Source organism: Syngnathus leptorhynchus, chromosome 9, assembly GCF_054491065.1.
Source record: "Syngnathus leptorhynchus isolate UIUO chromosome 9, UIUO_Slep, whole genome shotgun sequence".
Lineage (NCBI taxonomy): Eukaryota > Metazoa > Chordata > Actinopteri > Syngnathiformes > Syngnathidae > Syngnathus > Syngnathus leptorhynchus.
In genome coordinates this window covers 8,230,525-8,252,176 of record NC_141203.1, presented here as the reverse complement: position 1 = coordinate 8,252,176, position 21,652 = coordinate 8,230,525, and the positions used below count along the sequence as shown (strand labels likewise).

Here is a 21,652-nt window from a genome sequence, read left to right as displayed (position 1 = left end):
ATAGCTTGGCAGCCTGAGCTGTGCTATTTTCTGCATGTTCCGCGGTGTACTTCGCGTATATGACACATTCCTTGTCTGTTCCTGCAATTTCTTGTCTGAATGCCGGCTGATTATTCATGAGCGGCCCCCACGCGCCGGCCTGGCCGCCGGCCCGCGCCGTTGTACCATTAGAGCAGATGCTGGCCGCAGCGCTCTGTCAGACCAGGTCACCTCTTGATTTGTTGTCCGTGCTATTACTAACATTGGACAGGGGATATTTCCAGAATAGATAGGTTAATTGAGAAAGGTGTGTGCTGAGGGATCGTCACCACCTGAGGACACGCCGGCATATGGTCAACACATCCGCGATGAGTTAATGACTTTGTTGTAATGGAATAAAGTTGAAAGTTTGACACTGTACTTTAAGATATGATCTGCTGCATCTAGTAAATCCTCTTTCATAGGTGTTTGGAAATGATGTTTAATTAATGTTTCGTAGCATTCTAAACAAAAGTAGGAAAAGTAGGTTGTACGGGCATAAGAATTTATTTCATTAGTCACAAAATTATGCCAATTGTATGGAATGGATTCATTGTGTTGGAAAGCCAATGAGGCGAAATTCCACCCATTTTAGATAACAATGGCTGTAGTCAGCAACAATATTTGGGCAACCATTGTGCATTAGGACTGTGTTTTTGCCGGTCTAAATTTAGTCCCGGGTAATTTATTGACCCTACGACTCAACTCGTTTTTTTTCATACTCAGCCACCATAGTTGCGTTACATAAACGTATGCATTAATCGGGTTCAGTGAGCCAGTCGGTAATTATAGCTCAGGTCCTCCCGAGTAAAGTTTGCATGTTCTCGACATTCCAAAAACATGGATGTCAGTTTAATTGAAGACCAGTGATGTGCGGTGAGATTCATGACTGGTGTGGAACTACTCCACTGGATTCGGATATAAAAAAAATAATGAGTACGTTGAATTGCTTTGAAAAATATTATTCAAATAAGGTCACTATTTAATTTTTCAATATGTTTTCAGAGCCATGGCCAACCCAACTGGGATCAATTCAGTTCACCAATGATCCGAGTGGGCAAACGTACTATGCAAAATGGATGGATAGAAGACACTGACTTCAAAAACGACTCATGACCAGTCGGCAAAAGATTTGTCCAATTAAAACAACAGCAATGACTTGACCTTTCATTTACCCCGTAGCCTTTCAAAGGCCCACCCACAAGCACAAAGGAAGAAATATGCTGAAGCTTACGCTGTGTTGCATAGTATTCCAAATAATCCTCTGGTTTGCAGCAGAGAGAAAGAGGGGGGAGAAAAAGGAAAGTCTTAATTAATTGTGTAGGTGGACGAAGGAGTGAAATGAAAAGGAGGCATGAAACAAAGCATAAAAAATACCCAAACAGAGATATTGAAAAGGCAATTAGTCTCGAATCAGGCAAATAAAAACATGGTATACGCATCATTAAACTGACAAAATGTGAGAGGATTGGGTTTTCAATAGCATGGGTAAGTTTGCTGGTGACTAAATCAGTCAATTTAAACCACTTTTATCTCGAAACGTCAACCATTTGCCTCTCGACTACGAGGAGGGCATTGTGGCCGCCAAAGTATTTACGGCATGATGAGAACGGCCCCTGAGTTACATTTGGCTGTCAGCGTTAGCCTTTTCCTCGGCTGCAGCGTTTTAGCCCTCAAGGTTGTTTGAGATTGTAAATGCTCGTATCAACGTCCAATCCCGCAAACACGCAGCCCATCTGATATGAAATCAAGAGCTAGCTTTCCAGCAAACAATGGTCGTGGTCAGCCTTTGGAAACAAAAAAAAAAAAAAAAAACTTTCAGCCTGGTCTGTTCTGTTTGCCAAGCACACAGACAGGCAGCAGAAGGGCACGTCGTGACACGCCTCACTCTCCGGGGGGTGGAGGGAGGCAGTTGATAGGTTAAAAAACGCCGATCGATAGATGCGAGAAGAGTCCGTGGAATGAATTGCCGTCGGCGGGAGCCCGACAAATCACTGGCTTTAATCAACGGTGTCAGGCGTGAGGAAAGATAAATGGTGTTTATGCCTAGGAAAACAAGTGGCACTCGATGCCCTTACCAGTCTGTCGAGGCTTGTGCCAGCTGCCGTGGTGGGACGCTCGTCTGGGTTGTAGGGCCTGAAGCGGGCGTTGAACACATCCGCAACACCACGGGCAGACCGAGTCATTCCTGCGGGTTTTGGCTGACCGCAACCTTGAAAAGCCTACAATTACAAAAAAAAAAAAATCCCCCAAAAATCACGGGCACCCAACCGACGTTCAGGATATGAAATGACTTTTTGGGAAGGAGAGAATGAGAAGAAACAGGACTTTGCGATTGGTTGAAGGCCACACGCTGCTGGTATATAACAAGCTGTATGCTGAGGTAACCACGGTGACGCTGATGGTGATTCAGCTGGGCTGCGAGCGACTTTAAGTTTTATAGCCTTTGGGAAAACACCACATATACAGTACCGTGACTGTATGTGCTGTATGGGAAACCCCTGCAGGGTGCTTGAATCCCAACTGACATCAACATTACATGAGAATAGCATGCTGCATTTTTCAAATTTGCTTTCGTTTGTGGCTGGTAGAAAATGCAATAAAATACATCAACTACTAATTTACTCTGCAGCTCTCAGAGTAATTTAATCCCTAAATGGAAATCTTTCAGGTAGTCTTAAGTGAGTTGAAGGATGATATCCAATTAAGACCACAAAGAACTAAATGATACAAATAGTAAGCAAAAAAAAAACTTTAATCAGCACTGCTACTCCTCTTTGACATCTATATGTGTTTAACTAGTTTTAATTTAAACTCGTAAACATTTAACCACATTATTCCTTCCCTCCACCAGTTTTAATACATTTCCGCAAAAGGTCTAAATGGGACATTTTTATTTTTCACAGTTTCTTACTTGTTAGCCTACCCTAAGATTACCTAACCAGACTCAGACATGTAATTTACATGCGACACCTAAACTTGGATTTAATTAGAATGTGAATTACACACCTATGACTCAGAGCAGCGGTGTGTGATTCACAGCTGCCATACCGGCGCGGCGTAGGCGACAAGGTGTACGATACCTTATAGGAGACCTGGGCGCTGTTGTCTTGCATATTCATGATGGCTTCTGAGATCTTGACATCAATGGGGTCCATGACGGATTCGATGTTGAAAGGTCCCTCCAGCCGCAGAGCCACTAGCAGCATAGCATCTGCCGGAAAATGAGTTAAAGTGAGCACTGACATAATGAAGAACGATATGATCCAAATGACATAATTATGATGTGTAATTATATCGCGTCACGTCTTGTCACTCTTCACACAGCAGTATAGTTAATCCTTTTGTGCTGTGCAAAAACCAGTTAAAACATACTATACATAAATAAATACAGGACTCAAGATAGATGAGCTGTGCATAAATTGCAATCCTAATTAAAAAATGTAACATAATAGTGTGTGGAGTCATTTTCACGCAGCGCTGAAAGGCTTTTGTTACACTAATTAGTTAATGAATGCGTGATATAACGTGCCTCACTCACACACACTGACTGCATGTTCCTGAAAAGGGAAAATTAAGTCTCATTTAACACTGGAGAATGATTCATGTATGTATGTATTTTGCTTTTTCTCAGACTTTTTGAGTTTTTTTTCTTTGGGACAATTATTTCAAAAAATGGTTGTCTTTCGCCACCCTAATATCTAACACCTCACATTATCTACAATACAATTTACTTTTTACATACAAAATTACACTTGGATTGAATCCACAATGAATGAGAAAAAATTGCAGCCTGATTTTCTAAATGAATAAGGCTGATAAGCTCACACTGTGTGTTTCAGTCTTTTTCATTACCACACATTATCTTGTGAGTTCCTGTCGTCTGACCAAATTAAAAGGCATGAATGCCTTTCAGGGCAAATTTAATTTTTATGTTGATTGACCCCGTCACATCAGGCAGATTTGGTTTGGCGCCGTGCGATGAAACTCGCTGATGAGTCATTGATTTAATGGAAACGCTAAGCACCTATTCTTACCGACTGCGGGCACGACGGGAAGGTCATCGCCTCATTAATGTCACTGCGTGGACAAGGGCCAGAGTCTCATTGAATTCAAGACACTTGCGGCGTTGTCTGTGCGGATAACTTTTGTTTTAATTGCCATCAATTACACCCTTTTAACCCTTTTAGAACCAGCACATTCATTTGAAATTATGTAAAGTACTCAAATGACATTCACAATCAAAACATCGTTGTCCCTTGCACAGTTGCACAAATAAGCCAAGCTAAAAATGCGGATAATCGAGCCCCTTTGAATGCGCTCCAATTCCCACGGGGTGTGTATGTTAATGCAGAACTGGCTTTTAAATGGCAGTTCTGAGATGAACAACTAAATCATAATGGAGAAATTCCCAGATTCCTCCCACTTCAAATGGCTAAATAGCACACTACAACTGCTTTTCCCAGGAGCTGTCTTCTCTTTGTTTTTGGGTTTTTGTCTCAATTTTCCTATTCCTATTTGGGATTAGTTCTTACATTATCATGTACCATTCATTGAAGGTGCACCTTATAGTCCGGTGTGCCTTATAGTCCGAAAAATAAGGTAAATCAAGTCGTATTGTAAGACGGTTTCACAAATTCTAGGAGATGATATCAAAACTGAAGCAATTTGAGACCAAGTGAAGCCCAACACGAACATCAAAACTTTCCACATTAAACCCAAACGTGAGACCAAGACTTGAAAGAGATGAGACCTGATGAGATTCTGTTCTGCCAGTCATTTTATTACGGGGCTTGAGGTCACTAATGGCTGAGACCCATTAGCTCAGCTTGGGTTCCATTTACTCATTTCCTCCCAAATTATGTGTATCCCTCTTAAAAAAGATGTTTGTTGACACTACGGATAGCAACTAGGCCATGATGCACCTGTGAGGTGTTAATATGCCGAGCGCATCAGTGCCAAATGGCCGTGTGAAGTAGCACTTCACTGGTTGGCTCCACTGAGGCTCCAAGTGTAAATGACACTTTCATCTGGAAAGCAAAAATTTGAACTCGCCTTCGAGCAGCGATGATAATCAGTCATCTTGGCGCGTTTCCTGACTCTGAACGCACTGCATTGCTTTGTTTCTAACGGCGGTTGACGTGTCATTCAGCATTCAGTTTAATCTGTTTACCGTGTAAATATGCTCGGCTTGTTGTGCTCGCCTGCTTGCTGCACGGAAAAATTAGAAACATCTAGCAGAAATACATGAGCTGTCAAGTGCATGCAACGACAATTTAGGTCAAAGGAGCCGACTAGGGGTAAAAAAGTCATTTTCATAGTATTTTATAATAAGAAAAACAGAGTTGCCTCTAGCATGAGAGATAATGGCAGTCATTCCCAATGACACTTATCAGACAGTCTCCTCAAAGTAAGAGAATGTGTAGACCCCATTGGTCCGCAACTCATGGCATGTGACAAATGACGCACCCTTCGTTACTTTTGCTAAGTCTGACAAGCTTTCAACGCGAGTTGCCACTGCCTGCACTTTCATGGTGAAATATCATCCAATTTATGGAGAAAGAACATTTTAGACAGAAGGCTAAACAGGCCAAGGATAAAGATGGAGGATAAACATAACATTTCCATAAAGCTCGCTAGCTCTAGTCCGATCATACAAAGCAAATAGAAGCATTCATACTAACTTAACAATATGTGACAAAAAAACAACAAAACAAAATCAAATCACACTAGCATTTTGGTTCACAGGCTAAAACATGGCAGCTTACGTTTGAAGCCAGCACACATTACATTATTTAACATTTCATAGAGAGCTAACAAGCGTACTTTTATTTTACAATTAATACAGATACATTGCTTATCTGGAAGCAGTAAAGTTGTTCCTATTGATCATTTAGGGATTATTTTGACAAAATAACTTAATATCCAGAGCCTGTCCTTATCCATGGTAATTTGGACTTTCCTCACGTATTTACAAATAACATGTGTCATGTATACAGATACCCAGAGCATTTTAAAAGGCCAATACTATTTCCCCCAAAACATTGCAAAATGTCATCATTGAATTCAGGAAAGTGTCAGAGCTGTGTTCTGTGGATCGTTGTGATTGCCCAGTCTGCATTGGGACCACAATGAATAGTTGGCACTTCCAGCCAAATGTTCCTTGCATCAATGCAGAGATAGGCGAGCATCCAGCTGTGGGAAATCTTTTTATCATACAGACACAGCCTTAGAGATAGACAGGTCCTATTCTGAGCCCCGGGCTTTTAAAGACAACATCAGAAGCCGTACCTCATGTAGAGCACAAGCACCATGCCGAAGCGGCACAATAGACCTTCGGTTTTACCAATATGCACATTACCTATTTGAACATCACAGCAGACACTTTTAGTCTGTGCTCTTTATCAATATTGATGTGCACTTAAATAGGAGAGATGAAAGACATTGACAAGTCAGGAAAAGTGAACGGCCCTATTTATGAAAGTATATTTTCATCGGGATGGGAAAAATAGCTGTGGCATCATTTTAGTTTGTGCACCTCATCTGTGGATCAGTCACCCAACAAATGGGACTAAAAATGGGAGGGAAAAAAACAAACAGTTGAGAATAGGATCAGACTCCTCCTCAGACTAAACCTCACAATACAAACAACCATGGTTATTTCAACATGATGCACAGATAAGAGACAATGGCACTCAAGAGACAACAGGAAGCAGAGCTGGAGGTGGCGGAAATGAAGATGTGGAGGGTTGCTAAACTGGATTGGATTAGAAATGAGCTCATTGCGTTAGAGGGGCAGCCAAGGTTTGATGTTTTGGCGGACAAACTTGGAGGGAGCAGATTTCGATGGTTTGGGTATATCCAGAGAAGAGATAGTAAGCGTATTGGCAAAATAGTGATGAGGATGGAGGTGACAGGCAAGGGAGCGAGTGGAAGACCTAAGAGGTGTAGTAGGGGAAGACATGAGAGCACTTTGCGTTCTATGAGCACAGGTAGCTGAAAAGAAAAAAAGGAAAGTAAGCAAGAAAGAAAGAAAGGAATCAACAAAGAAAGAAAACATTTACCACTTGTCGCTATGACGACAAACCGTCACTCATCCAAAATTGTGATTGAATTATAAATGTTATAACCTCAAGGGGCATCGAGATTCCGGTGTTTTGCATTGGTATCATAAAACGGCAAATCGAGCCCAGTCCTTCTCAAATAGTGCAGAGTTTATAGACAAATTATATTTATAGACACTGAAGAGAGTTTGAGGGCCATCAAATATTTTCGTCTTCCATAACACAAAATAATTGTCAGCTATGAACAGTCGTTCTACGTCACGACCACATCATGCATTATCCTTAATTCTATACATCACATAAATCATGTTTCACAACCACATTATGCATTATCATTAGTTGTATACATCACATAAATCTGATTTTGGACTGCACCTCACGCCACTCCTCAGAATTTTACCGGAACCTTGAGAAACATTACGTCCACAAATGCCATTGAGCTCCACTTTGGGATTAAATGGAGTTGAAACAAACTAGTCTGTACCGAGGCAAGCAAGCAAGCTGCGGGCAAATTGCCTTCATCTACTCTGAATTACAGTTACGGCCAGCACAGCAGCGACGAGGATCACCCACTCTGCAGCAAATGAAACACATACTGTGGAACTGATGAAACACTTCACTCTCAAGCAGGTAGGTTTGGTTTGCAACATATCTAGCCTGATAACACAAGTAGAACATCAATAAAAAAATGTAATAAGTTATCCCTTATTGAACATATGATGGTCAAACAATAAAAATAATTCAGAGGCAATACAGGAAATAGAAATCATTTGCTTCACTGTCGCATCATGTTTTATAATAAGATTTAATTTATACAGCAGCACTGCCTACGAATGTCAGAAGTTAACTCAACAACTCATATTGTTCGTTTTACCAAAAGTTACAGAAAGGCAAAGCCAAACACTGAGTTCATCAAGTCCTGAAAAGAGATTAGTCAGTCACTAGTCATTAGTGAGGGCCGTTCATTTGTAAAACCTGAAGTTATTCTGATTATTAGAGCCACAATAAGACAGAAAATGTTTAGTCAATTTTGCATCATCAGATTTCAGATTCAGGTTTAGCCCTAACAGAAATTTTGCAGTTTCCCTACATGTGGCTTTTGGTTTTAGTCAAATTAGCCCGTCGTAGCTTCTCGCAGGTGCCATTCCGTTGCAGGACTGAAACACCATAACAAAGCCAAAAAATATTTGTCTCTGTTGTGGTTGATTTATGTGACTTCTTCCAGGCAGCGTGGATTAATTTCCCGCTTTTGGCAGTCCACTGATTAACTGACGACTTAGAGTTGGAAGTGAAACTAAATGATCACCGATCAAGTAATCAATCCAAGGCCCGCCGCGTATTATGTATTACACTCATAAAATACAGACTCTGAACATACTGTTCTTATCTAAGTTATGTGGTTTTACATATTCTATTCCAACGAGACATTTAACTCAAGAGGCACTTTCAGCACCTTTGTTGAAATTCAGCGCGACGTTTAAGACTTCAGACTCGAAGGACACGCTGCGCTTGAACAAAGAGTGCAGCTTGATAAGTGCTTGTCTCTCACTTGTGCTGTATGACCTCTTTCAAGCTCTTCAATTCAATTTCTGATGGTGACATTGAGAGACATGTATGAATAATGTTTCTTCCATTCAGCTCCAAGTACTGTTAGGTCAGTTCTTTTTGTTCCTCTTGAATTCAGAATCTGCGACTTGCACATACATTATTTGGCATTTGGTGATTTTATTGGAAGAAAGACTCAAAGAAATACTTTTGAATAGTCCAATTATTTTAACTTTGGCCATGTTTTCTACACATGCTGCAAATCGGAATCACATTGCAAGAGAGTGAAAACAAAAAAAAGTATTAAGTGAGGAAAAAAAAGAATGACTGAGACAAAATAGTCACATTCAAATACAGTCAAATATTTTTTATGATACATACACATGCATCAAATATAGTTACTATAGAATAGATACTATGATTGCACAATGTTAGACCATAAAGACTAATTTATTGTGAATATCAGTATTCTTGATCTATTGCCATCACTTGGAATGATCAATAAAAGCAGTTTTCATTATTTTCCGCTCAAACATTGTCAAACAATAGACAACTTTATATTGAATTCTGTCATTTTTCTACTGTACTTTTCCTCACACCGAGGATGAGTTGGAGTCAATTCCAGCTGAGTTTGGGCAGAAGCCGTTGCTAATCAATTGTAAGGCACTTTGAAATTGTGAACTCTGGCAGAGAGGGCGAGAAATTAACACAGTGAAGTCACCTAAGAAAAACTTTTGAGGAGAACATTCCAGCAGAAGCCCCGAATGCGAACCTGATTGGCCGAGAATCAAAATGAATTAGGAGTCGAACCTCAACCTGCATTACGAAACTGAACCGTATTTTGGTATTAAATATTCTGATTTGCATGCCTGGTTTGCAATTTTATGTTTTTAATTTGTGATGTTTGTCATCGTAGGACATTTCAGTTACCAACAAAACATACATACGATTCCCACCCATATCAATCTTCAAAACCACAAAGTTTAAAATGAATCCTGCTAACACAGGTTCATGTACAATAAAAGCTGCAAATATAATGAATAGCAAAAGCACAACACTTTACAATGGCAATGAAAAAGCTTCAGTGTGCTCCTGTCATTCTCTTTCTTTATCAGCAAAAAGTGGGAGTCGGCTAAATCTATTTGAAATATTAATAACATACAATTACATTTCCACCTCTGCTCATTCGCTGATAATTGGATCCTATTCAGGCCTGCTGGGAAGGAGGGTCACCGAGCCAGGCTGGATCTGGAAGGCCGAGACCAGTAACACCGTTTAACCCTTGCCTTACGGTGTACTCAAAAGTCTGAGAGTCTGAGCAGCCTCGAAAAGGTTTTATCGCTGGTAAAATATCAGAATCAGCTTTATTGACCAAGTTTGTGCATGGCAAACAGGGAATTTGACTCTGGTTGATCTCAGCCTCTGTACAACATTCAGGTAACTCACATTTATTTTTATTTTTATTCATTTATTTTTGATTTTGTCAGTTTTGAACCATTAGGTAAAACACCCCAAAAATGCACTAAAAGGGTTATAAATTTTAACCCTATACATTCATTTGAAAATTGAAGCATTGCTGTGTATTGAATTCATACTTGATTCCAATAATGCATGCATATAGAGTAATTTAAAATATCCTGTGTCACTCAGGTACAGACTAAAGACAAACAGCTGCAGCTTCAGACTGCTCTAATTAACATAATTGAATTGTAATGCCGTTCTCATTAAATGTTCATCTTTTGCAAAGCACACATCCAATAGTGGCAGATGTTATTACTGTTATGGGGAGGGGGAAAAAAGGGTTCCCCCAGAAATTCATCACGTTGTCTAATACGCAGCTGTTATCATAATTAACGCACAAAGCAATTGTTGTCTTGCAAGAGCAGGCGAGGTCGGCGAGGATGCTTTGCTGTCCGGCGGGAAAAAATGGATTAACGAGAGGCTACGCAGCAGAACCTATTTAATCTTTTGTATGATTCACTGGGATATGATTTATTCATTGCAATGAGGGCACAAACACATGGATTAAATGACTTTTGAGAAAAATGTGCAAAAATTTAACCTAGCGAGGAAAATATGTATGCATGCATCATGTTCTTTAGCTAGCTAGCTAGCCAGCGAGTGAGATAGCGGATAAAATCACTCTCTAATGTAAATGTCTAAATAAGTAATACTTGCCAGTACAATAGTTCAGCATGTGAAATATTGTTATTATTTAAAACATTCCCTGCACGCATAATAAAGGTTTGATGATGGATACAATTTGACCCTGGAACTGATGAATTCTATTTCCATATTTCCCCTTTGGCCAACCAACATTCTGGCACAGATTCTTGCTCAATCATAAGGGTCCCAATAAATATGCATTTACATGTGATGGAACCTTGAAGTGTCCAGTCGGTGCATTTATTAAATGAAATATTTAATCGACTTGTCTAATTATTCTCTTGCTTGAGGGTAAGAAAAACAAGCGTGTGTATGAGGACTTTGATTTCATATTGTTGTGAAAAAAAGAAAATCTCTTCATGAATTATCGTGGGACTGATGAGACCTAATGCAGTGGGAGGAAATGATTAAGAAACTTATTTGTATTATGAATACGCTTGCAAATGATATCTATATACTGTATATATAACAAGTATAGAGAGGAGCAATTCATCTGTTAGAGCTTAGAGATGGTGTCAACAATGTACACAAACAACACAACACACACACACGATGGATAAGAGGCGAGGTCTCGTTAATGTCAAGTGCTATATTTTATTTGAAGTGAGAGATTGTTGTCTGGCGGGAAAAAAAATGTATCTATCAGTGGGTGCAGCTTCAGAGTTTAAAGGCTTTTGCACCCTTTGCTTGGATTATTTTTCACCTCCTCCAATAGCTTGTCTTCTGTGCTCAGTGGAGCAGACATATGACATTGATGTGAACGGCGCACCATCAAGATGAATTTCTTAGGTTAGCCGACAGTGCAGCACCCCAAAGCCGAGAGCAAATAAAGTCAACTTTGCATACTTCGGCTGAGTTTATACTAATTCCACACATATTTCTGTCTGCCCATGTTCAGGAGAGCTTTTACGGTGAGACGGTAAGCTAATTGGAAAATCTTTCCGATCAAAGCTAGCTTGAAATGTCAAAGGCAAAACTCATAAAAGCGCCGTTTCATCGACCACAATAATGCCTGACGAAGACAGACGAAGAGCTGCTCCTGCATTAATGAGGCCCAATGCGAAAGTGGATATAACCCAGCAAAGCGTAGATGTTCTTCATTGCCAAGGCTCAATTTACAAAACATTAACAAATAAATAAGATTGACATGTTTGTGCCTGTTTGTCTGCCTGTCTGTCTGTTTGTTAGTTCAACATCTGAGTGACTAGTTGACCAACCCACTCAGTCACGACTAATTGGGACGATGCAATAGGCTCCAAAATGGTCGGAAGTTCTTTTGTCACTAACAAGACAATATTACGGCAAACTGTGTGTCTGTGCATTTAGGGTTGTTTCAGGTTATTGCAACTTTTAGAACGGTAATTACCAAGCCAAGGCCATGTTTACCCTCTATTGATATTCTCTCCATTCTTCCGCATAAACCTTGTGTTATGCTAATCTTATCGAAAAACCTTCACCATTTAACATTTAAAGAAGATAGATGTGATCAAATGTGAGTAAAATATGTATTTCCCACCCAGTGCAGAGCCAGGCTGAAACACTTGCAAACACATGATTTAAAGGTAAGAACATAAAAAGGAGTAAAAAGTCATCTAGCCGTGGAAGCGCACAACGGTGAATGATAGTCTGATAAAACATGCACACTTTGATGCTTTGTCCTCCTCTAAAACGACCTAAAGCTACCCCAGAGAGCAAGCAGACGAGGTATGACTTCAAGGAAACGGCTTCGACTCGGATTTAAGTGTTTTCTTTGCCACGGGCTGTCACCTTTTTTTTTTTAGTGTGCCACCTTAACATGACTTGCTAACTACTGGAGTCATGCGCGCCAGCGAGGCGTTTCATGGAATATGAAATTAATAAAAAAAAATGTTACATTGATGTTTGTGCTCTTTGTCTCAGCACGTTCCTGGCGTTAAAGTTGACGTGCTGCGCCCCCGCCCCGTTACAAATCCCCATTAGGCTCGACGGGAGAGAAGAATCCAGTGAGGAAAATCGTTTGCAATGAGGGAACGTGGGCTGGAAGGGGTGGGGGGGGATAACATTTTCTCACTCGAGGCAAAGCCCGTGTTGTCAAAACAAAAAGCAAAGCTCTCCTCCAAGTCAAGTTCACTCTACGCAAAGTGTCAAATTGACGAGATGAGCATCGCGATATGGACCATCTGTTCTCATCCATATTGAGTTACCGTCATGATCATACCAACTATTTGAGCCTACATGTCATATGCAACGTCAATATTTTGCACGCAAGTTTAATTTATCATCTGATTACTATTTTATTCAAAAGGTTAGAAAGTTGCGGATTAGATTTTACAATTTTGTTCTCAACATTATGACCACATACTGATTGTTTACGTATTTCATTTGTCATCGTATCCCAACCCCAAATTTTTCAAATTTATACTCAAATTATTATTATTTTTTCAGTGAATAATGCTATCATTATGATACAGAAAAAATTACATGTTGGGAGGAAAATGTCATGTAAATATGTATTTCATATGTAAATAAGATGCCAAAATATAATTAATGTAGAGTTGAACCCTGATGCTTTCAGCTTCCACGTGTTTGTCATGTACAACGCGGCTGTCCATTCATACAGTAGTTGACACTTCACAATAGCTATCAGTGTCAAAGGTCATATTGCTTCATTTGTTTTTCCCGGGCCTTATCTCAATCTGTGCTTCCCGCACTCCAACAATTACCTGCAAAGCTTTTTCCTTTGGCCTCAATATCCAATTCCATCACACGCAGTATTAGTCAGATGCACTCAGCAGCACAAGAGAAGAACCAACTTGAATAGAGCTGTGAGAAATGAAGCACACTAACCGATGTAATGGTTCCACTCGGGGTCCAGGTCAGCTTGATTGGCCAGGCAGCCTTTGATGACATTGAGGCAGTAGTTCTTGCAGGGTTTAATGGCTGGCATGCCTTGACAAAAGGGGCAGTACGACATCTTGGTCAGCGCTCGCATGCATGCCGGAGTGCTGCTTACCTGTAAGAGCACACAAAGAAAGGAGATGTGAGCGCCTTTGAAGAGAACATACAGGACTATTGCTCCAATAATGGAACGGTAGAAGTCGCACTCTCGTTCATTCCACGAAATGGAATCTCGTATGGATGTAATGTGGGGTTTTCTTCCCTCTCTTTCCAGGCACTCTTCAGATCCTCCTCCATAATCTCACGTTCATGTTGTGTTGAACTTTTTATGTATTGTACATAAAGGCTAAATAAAGTCATCACTTTATTTTTATGTAAATTTTTTGGTGTGTTTTTTTCATGTTCATTTTTTTGTGTGATAAATTGTAAACACAAACTTATCATTGCGTCATTTGTCTACTTCCATGCAAAGCAACTTATTGTAAATATTGACATTGATGTTGGCGATCCAGGTATTTTAAATCATTTTAAAAAAAAAATGTTATTAACAAATGGCCATTTTTGGGACTCCTCCTGCACAATACTGGCCCGATGAAACCTTAAACATCCTTGGGAGTATCCTATTGAAGGTTCCGTTGTCGCTCTGGCTTTGCTCAATAAATCTAGGTGCTTTCCGTGTGCGCACATGCTAACCGTCACGGCAGAATGATGGCATGTGGCCAAGACTTGGCAGAAGCTCTGTGCATTCTATCATTGCATCTCGGCTGTGTGCGTTTTCCCAGCTTGTCCCTGCCTCTGCTGCCTCTTTCCAGCCGAGTGGAGATAGCGGCGCCACGGTACTAGATACGAGAATGCCTCTCCACCTAGGAGTTAAATGTGTGACACCCGTGGGCTCGCTTCTTCACAATAAACGAGAAGATGAGCTTCCCCCTCTCTCCTCCCAGCTTGTCATATATCTCAGGGATGAATTGGACACAGCCGGCATGCACTTACCTGCGGCTGTTTCCCGCATACACATACATCCATCTCTTAGGGCGTCAACATGCCAGGGAACAGCGGCAGCAAAATGACCAGGCCGCACATGAAGAGGGAGGGACATAGGGGGACATTTGCCAAGGCGGTCTCTCGGTCTACTCCGTGCTTCTCCATCCTGTGACTCAGTCACTGTGAGTGATTGCTATTGAGTGATGTGTGTGTTGCACCTCGACTCACTGCTACATTAGTGCTCCATTAGGTCACACAGGTCAAGCATGCGGAGGCACTGACAAAGAGAATGTCCATGTACAAAGAGGCCACTGAGCAATGGACGGAACTCAAGGACGGTCCGACTTCTCAAGTAAAATGTCACAAGGTTCATCAAGCATCACAGGATATTTTGGGTTTTATTTGAATTTGGTGAAATTTTATAGAACTAAAATATTGCCATCCATCATATACAGATCAGTGTGTGGTTCCTCAGGGCTCCATCCTTGGTCCTTATTAGTTTCTATTTCTATTTTTAATTTAATTCGTGGATGTTAAAGATATTCATTCATCTTTTAAAAGTATCAATCAACAGCTCATTTGGCAAAATGGGATCTCTTTTCTTTCAAAGAGGGTAAAGAGAAAAGTGTGTTTATACACATCCTAAAGATCCTACCGATGATTAATCATAACTCATTAAAATTCTAACCAGAAAGGCAATTAAAGTCTGACTATGTGTCTGTCTGATTGCTAGTTTCAATTGAGAAGATGTGCTTTTTGGTTTACAAAGCGCTCAGTGTTCAGATTCCAAAGCATGTTTTACTTCCATGATCACGTCTGTTGCCCAAGGGGCAATCCTCTATGTGCTTTGAGAAAGTCTGCTGAAAGGACAGTCAGTCATAAATTATAAAACAGTTTGCCTGCCCTTCTTAGATGTTAGTCTGTGTTGTTTTCACAACAAAACTTGTACGTTTTCAAAAAAAAAAGTATTTTGTATGTATTCCTTCAGTTGTAGCTCATAAATACACCTATTGCTTTAAAATCTAATGTGTCTTAAATGAGGTCAAACATGGAAAGTGGCATTATAAAATTTTACACCGCCACTGTTTGTGTTGTAGGATGTGCAAAGAAAGCAAAAGCGCAAAGCAAAAAAAATCTTGTTTTGACTTGGTAAAGTCGTGATCTCTCCTTTTGGGTTTGGTTGGAAGGTGTCTGCTCACACTTTTAGTTAACACTTAAAACAGGTCCTCTAGAGATTGCTCGAGAGATAACATCACCACAAGTGCTGGTTGGAGGAAAATGAATACACGGGAGTTATGTTTGCGCATTTGGAAGGTGACACTTGTTGTAAATTAATCCAAGATTTAGCTCGGTGCCTTTTGCTTTAATCTCGCCCCTGTATATGATCAAAAGTGCAAACACTCCTGGGGCGGTACGGTATAGAAGCAGGAGAGGCATTAAATCAGTGCATTACATCAAACGGAATATTAAGGACATACAGCTTAATTATAGTTGCTAGATGCTTTGGGAGAACTTTGCAAACAACACTGACCAATTTTTGGATTACCTTCTCCTTTGCATGTCATCTCTGGAAACTCTACACAATGTAAGCTGTTTGAAGACCCAGACAAAAATTGTTCAGAGTAAGGAGGAAGTTGTTTACAGTGAAACAGCAGAGGAAAGTCAGCTCGCTACAAGAACAGCAAACATGCCCTTGGGCGTGTTAAAAACTGCAGATGATGCGCAAAAAAAAGTTGTTGATTCTTAGCCGTTCTTTCGTTTACCTTAGAGACTCTCTGAGCCACCTCGCGGCCGACCGAGAGTCCTTGGACAAAAGTGCGAGCAGCGATGAACGCCCGGGTGATCTGAGCCTTCAGTTTCCTGGGCACGTCTCCGAAGGGCTTGAGCTGATCTGTGTACTTGCTGACGCACTCCAGGTAGTCTTCAGTGATGACATACTGGGAGTTCAGCAGAGTGAACATACGCTCCAGAAGCCGTGACCAAAAGTCGTTGAGCATTTCCTCCAGGTTGACATTGCCCCCCGTGTAATAGCGCTTGAGCTCGGCGAAGAGGTTCTCGAACACCTCAGCGTTCTGCATGTAAGGCTTGCCGTACGTTCGCACGAACATCTCGTTCAAGGACCTCTCAGTGTTCTCCAGGAGCTCCAAGAAGAATTCTGCAAAGAAAACACTCATTAACTCCGATGGTGTAAATTTCACCTATGTAGGTGAAATTCAGAGTTGTCCATCTCACTGAGATGGAAGATGAGTTCCGTTTGAAACTTAACTTTTAATCATTGTTGATTCTTTCGCGTACAAACAAGAGCTCCACATGAAGCCTAGTTCTGGGAAGCAATAAGTTTAATGTTTGCAGTCTGTATTGTCCAGATCACATCTGTCAAAATTCATTTCAGATTTATTGTAGTGTCGAATCAAGATGTTGATTCTGCAGTATCTCACAGAAGTTTCTTTTTTTGTTGTTTTTTTAAAGACAGTACTGTAGACTTCTGATAGGAATGTCAGTTTGCCCAAAATGTTTTCCACCTTGGAGGTGAAATGAGAGACGCCATTAAATATTTTGTGTGCATAATGATAAAAATGCTTCCTGGTTGTTGTTGATATGAACATGTAAACATGAACCCGGTCTTTGACAGTTAATCCAACAAATGTAAACACAGCGTGTGTGCTAACTGCTAGGTAAATCGACGGACGGGAACATTTTTCTTTGAACCAACTAAACTCCTGTTTCCATGTCAATGTATCAGACAGAACAAAGCTGCCCAGTTGTCTTTCTTCAGAAATGACACTTCATTTACAGCGTATCTTCTTCTGTTCTCCATTTTGACCCAGTTACATCAAAATTGATTCATCTATATTCAATTCCTCACAATCAACTTTTCTTTTGATATGCTCATCCTGACATTCTAAGAAACATACAAATAAACATACATTCACATTATAAAGTCTCTTTCAAGAAGCAAACATAACTCTGTAGGTGAGACTCCAACGGTAGGTTTTAATGTCAAGAAGCATCTAGACAAACTAATAAGAAAGCGTGTTTGGCACATTTCGACTCAACATCGATGCTCGTATCGCTCGCGTCTGTGCTGCTTAGCTAAGAAATGCATGAAGTCGCAAATGCACAATCTTACTGAATAATGCAGCATCTAGATTAATGCTTTCCTTTCCTATCTCCTAGCGGTGAATACACCACGTCGACCTTTGCTGGCTTTTGTTCAAACCTGACAATCACATTCAATTTCTATATTAATCAATTAGTAGTCACTTTATAATCGATACTTGTGGAGGCACAAAGGAGAAAAGCTGAAAATTCCCAAAACAGAATCTGGTTTGTTGCTGATGAAATTACGGAGAGTGACAGCAAACCCCAAGAGCAAATTGCGTGGCTGGACAAAGCCGCTGGCTTTCTTGTGACATTACCGATACATTGACAGCAAGAAATCTCTGCAGGAAACAAGATATTGTCTGGTATTTATTTATCAATTTGTGGTTCATTTGTATCTTAGAGGAAGCTCCATGTGACGCTTTGAATGCTTATAACACCTTTCTGAAATAACACAAAAAACTCATTTCTGTTTAAAAACAAAAAAAAAAGGAAATGAATCCAACATCTCAATTACTGATCATAACGACATGATACCGGGTATAAACACAAGAGCAGCTTTTAATGGCCATCTCGTCAGAGGCAAATACTCAGCTCGAGCGTAAGGTATAGTTTTAAAACCATCCTGTTACCAAGGAAACCTCAAGAGCTTTAAAGTCAACCGGGAATTAAAACTTAATAGGCACAACTTTAATAAGAAATGAAAGTTTTATATGCTGCAATCCACTGGGCGCGCCATTCAAATCACCTTAGACATCAAAAAGACAGGTGGCTATTTTTCCCCCCAGACTTCTTTTCACCTCTGCATGTGAGGTGGTGATAAGACATCCCTTCCCACACAGTCTCATGTCGGGAGCGAGTGGGATTATTATATCTCATTAAGAGGAGCTGACTCCATTGAGGAGCCTTTAAGAGATGAGGGTGAGGTAACATTAGCCCAGTGGTCAAGGCAGTCGCTTTGGGGGCTTCAACTCACAGTACTCACGGCACGGCACGGCACGCAAGAGAATGAAACAAAGCTTAATAATGCAAAATTTGGCTCTGGGCTGCTCTTGTCAATCTGCTGAGCAAGGAGCCGTAGTTTGTTTAATCCGATGAGGGGAGGCTACTCCACCCACATGCATATTAATAAGGGGATTCTCTTATCTCCGTACGAGGGGCCGAGTGAGGCGCTACAAACAGTTAACCTTGTATCAAATTAACACTGACAGTCTTTTCATTTTTGCTCGTCAACTAAAAAAAAAATTTCCATAAAAAAAAATACAGAGTGGTAACATGTCTACTGGAATGCGAGTCTCCGACTTGACCGACCAATTTGCAGAGCATGTCTAAAATAAAAATTATCGAAATAAACCTCAACAGTATTCACAGATGACTTACCATCAAACTTCTGATGTCGAGACACAAACATGCTCCTCAAGGTGTGACTCATCTCGTCCACCAGATCACTAAACTCTTGTTTAATCCGCTGGCCAAAGGCGTCTTCCATTTCTTGGGTACAACACGTGTTAGAATGCGGACACACTCGCAGATTTTCGCCTGTGAAAAGAAACACCAATTAAGAAATAGGTCACGGTAAGAGCAAGTCTGCTGACCACCAAACACCATCAAATTCTAAAATTGTAGAGCTGGAGCCTAATGAAGGTCATACTCAACAGCTTCAGTTCAACTTATTTCTTGTTATTTATTGTAAAGCAAAAAAAAAAAAAAAAGGTGAGGCCTGTAACTAATTACAAACTTGTTTGTATAAATACCCACCACCACAAAAACATGGGAACTTTTTTTATTGGATGAGTTTTCCCATGTCTGTCATCTTTTCTTTCTGAGTGTGAATAGCTAAAGCAGTAAGCACAAAGAATTACATTGACATTCTTGGCATGTGGCACAAAGAAGCCTTTTCACTCTTGCATATTATTCTCAGGAATAATCTCCATACATCATGATGGAACAACACATCATTTGACAACGTAATGAAAGTGAAAAATTAATCAAAGGAGAACTAAAGAATGGAGGCATATATAAAAAAAAAAAAATTACAGAGAAGTTCAAGTTCCCTAACTGGCATTTAACTTCTGGCACTGAGGTAGCACAGTGAGATGTGTGACAGTATGTAGGCTGCAATCTTGCCGTCATGATAGGCCTGAGAATAAATTCTATTGTTGATGGCAAGAGGTAAAGTTAACTTACAGATAAATCAGCGCGAGCTGAGATGCTACAATCTTTTAGAAGATTCGGCTGCACGTTACATAATTAATGACATTGGGGAGAAGTTAATGATGCACATCATTCTCTTCCCTCAAGCTGTGATTTAGAAAGAGCAACAGAAATCTTGGGAAGTTTGGTCTATCTACAAACTTGACGAACACTTTCACTGCTAACAGAATTTATTTCAATACCGTCTTCATTGAAAAGTCTCTTTCACATATATTTGGATCCAATTTTCATGTTTTTATTGGCTCTGCTGGTATTTTAACTCTTGCCCCGATCAATCAGGGTCAAAAGTTCTTTTTCGGCTTTGTTCATTCAGATAAGTATGGAGCAGAGGTGGGTGGGTAAACTAGCCAGCAGAAAGTAGCTCAATGAAGGGAGTATAAGTGTTTCATCGTGACACAAATACTGAAGTAAAAGTCAAAATGTCTTTAAAAGTTAGTACCTGCCACTCATTTGATGACACAAGTACCGTGCCACTGTGTTAAATATAAATATTGTTGAATTGACATGTGACTAATGACTGTCAATTGAACTACTCCACAAAGCAGCATTTACTTTCTAAATGCTCTCAGCGAAGATTCCAAAAGGCCAATTTTCTCAGCATCAAGTCATTTTTGGTCTTTTCAATTCGCGAAACAATTTATTGCTCGTCTTAAAGTGAGCTACAGCCTTGTGTTACTGTCAATACACACCGCTGCATTGCTCATGAAAAGATCAAGAAAAGTCATAAAGTCTAGGGAACTATTGATTTATTGTTCATATTGTCGATTTTAATTTGCTATCCTGGTTTTTATATCCATTTCAAACAAATGAAAGGGTATGGTGGATGTCTAAATCATGCAATGGCATCATGATATTTCGTCATCTGGATTAAAATTGAAAGCAAAATTGCAAACATTTTCTTCTAAATTTCTTTCTTACATTGCAATGGTATGTAATGTATTGCTGTAGAATAAAGAACAATGATTCAGGGATCACCTTCGTGGTGCACCCTCTCACTGTGAAACAAATAGTGACTGTGACCTTTTCATCAGTTGTGTCTGGTGGAGAGCATCTTGACATAACATCTCTTCATTGTTCTCTGGTGGCTCTCCAACATGACTAAGCCCGTTGTATATCAATGAACTGCACATTGGGGAAGGAAGGGGCTTTCAAGGGACACCAACACTCAGAGGAGCACTGTGCCCTTCCTAGTCAAGGTTAAAACAGCTTGGCCTCACTGGATCATCTGTCTGCCTGACAACCTCAGATCTAAGATGGAGGAGTAAAGAGCTTATAATAGAGTACAGGTTTTTTAGTAATCATAGGAAATGGATGTATATTTATTGGGTGTACTGAAGATGATGATCGACAAGAACAGAAAGCATCAACAGATATCAATGTACTATATTACATTTTACCTCTAGATAATTCAACAGAACGATGGCATACATCATTTATATGCCACACAAGTTTTTTTTTCACCATAGCTCAATCCACTGGCAATCCATTCAAACGAATGCGAGTAGACTCTTCGCAGCTATAAATTCCTTAGTCCATGCTTTTACCACAATCTTCCCAATCCTAATGGCCTGAGGTTACCAAACAACCAACAAACAAAAACTTCCTTGTACTTTGTGGTTTGTAAAAAACAAAAATGGCAAGAAACAACATAAATGGAACTTAATGTTGGACTCTAATAGGCA

At 40.2% G+C, this 21,652-nt stretch overlaps 1 protein-coding gene across 2 annotated transcripts in view; it reads right to left on the bottom strand.

The window, feature by feature from the left end:
* Positions 1-21,652, bottom strand: part of LOC147050978 (glypican-6-like) — a 59,046-nt gene that overhangs the window by 16,656 nt on the left and 20,738 nt on the right. For both annotated transcript variants that reach the window (XM_085919783.1, XM_085919782.1), the window contains exons 2-6: positions 19,137-19,295; positions 16,418-16,809; positions 13,620-13,785; positions 3,102-3,232; positions 2,097-2,240 (exon numbers count right to left, since the gene is read on the bottom strand). In XM_085919783.1, coding sequence (XP_085775909.1) covers positions 2,097-2,240; positions 3,102-3,232; positions 13,620-13,785; positions 16,418-16,809; positions 19,137-19,245 — 942 coding nt within the window. In that variant the 5' untranslated portion in view covers positions 19,246-19,295. The remainder of the gene's footprint in view (positions 1-2,096; positions 2,241-3,101; positions 3,233-13,619; positions 13,786-16,417; positions 16,810-19,136; positions 19,296-21,652) is intronic.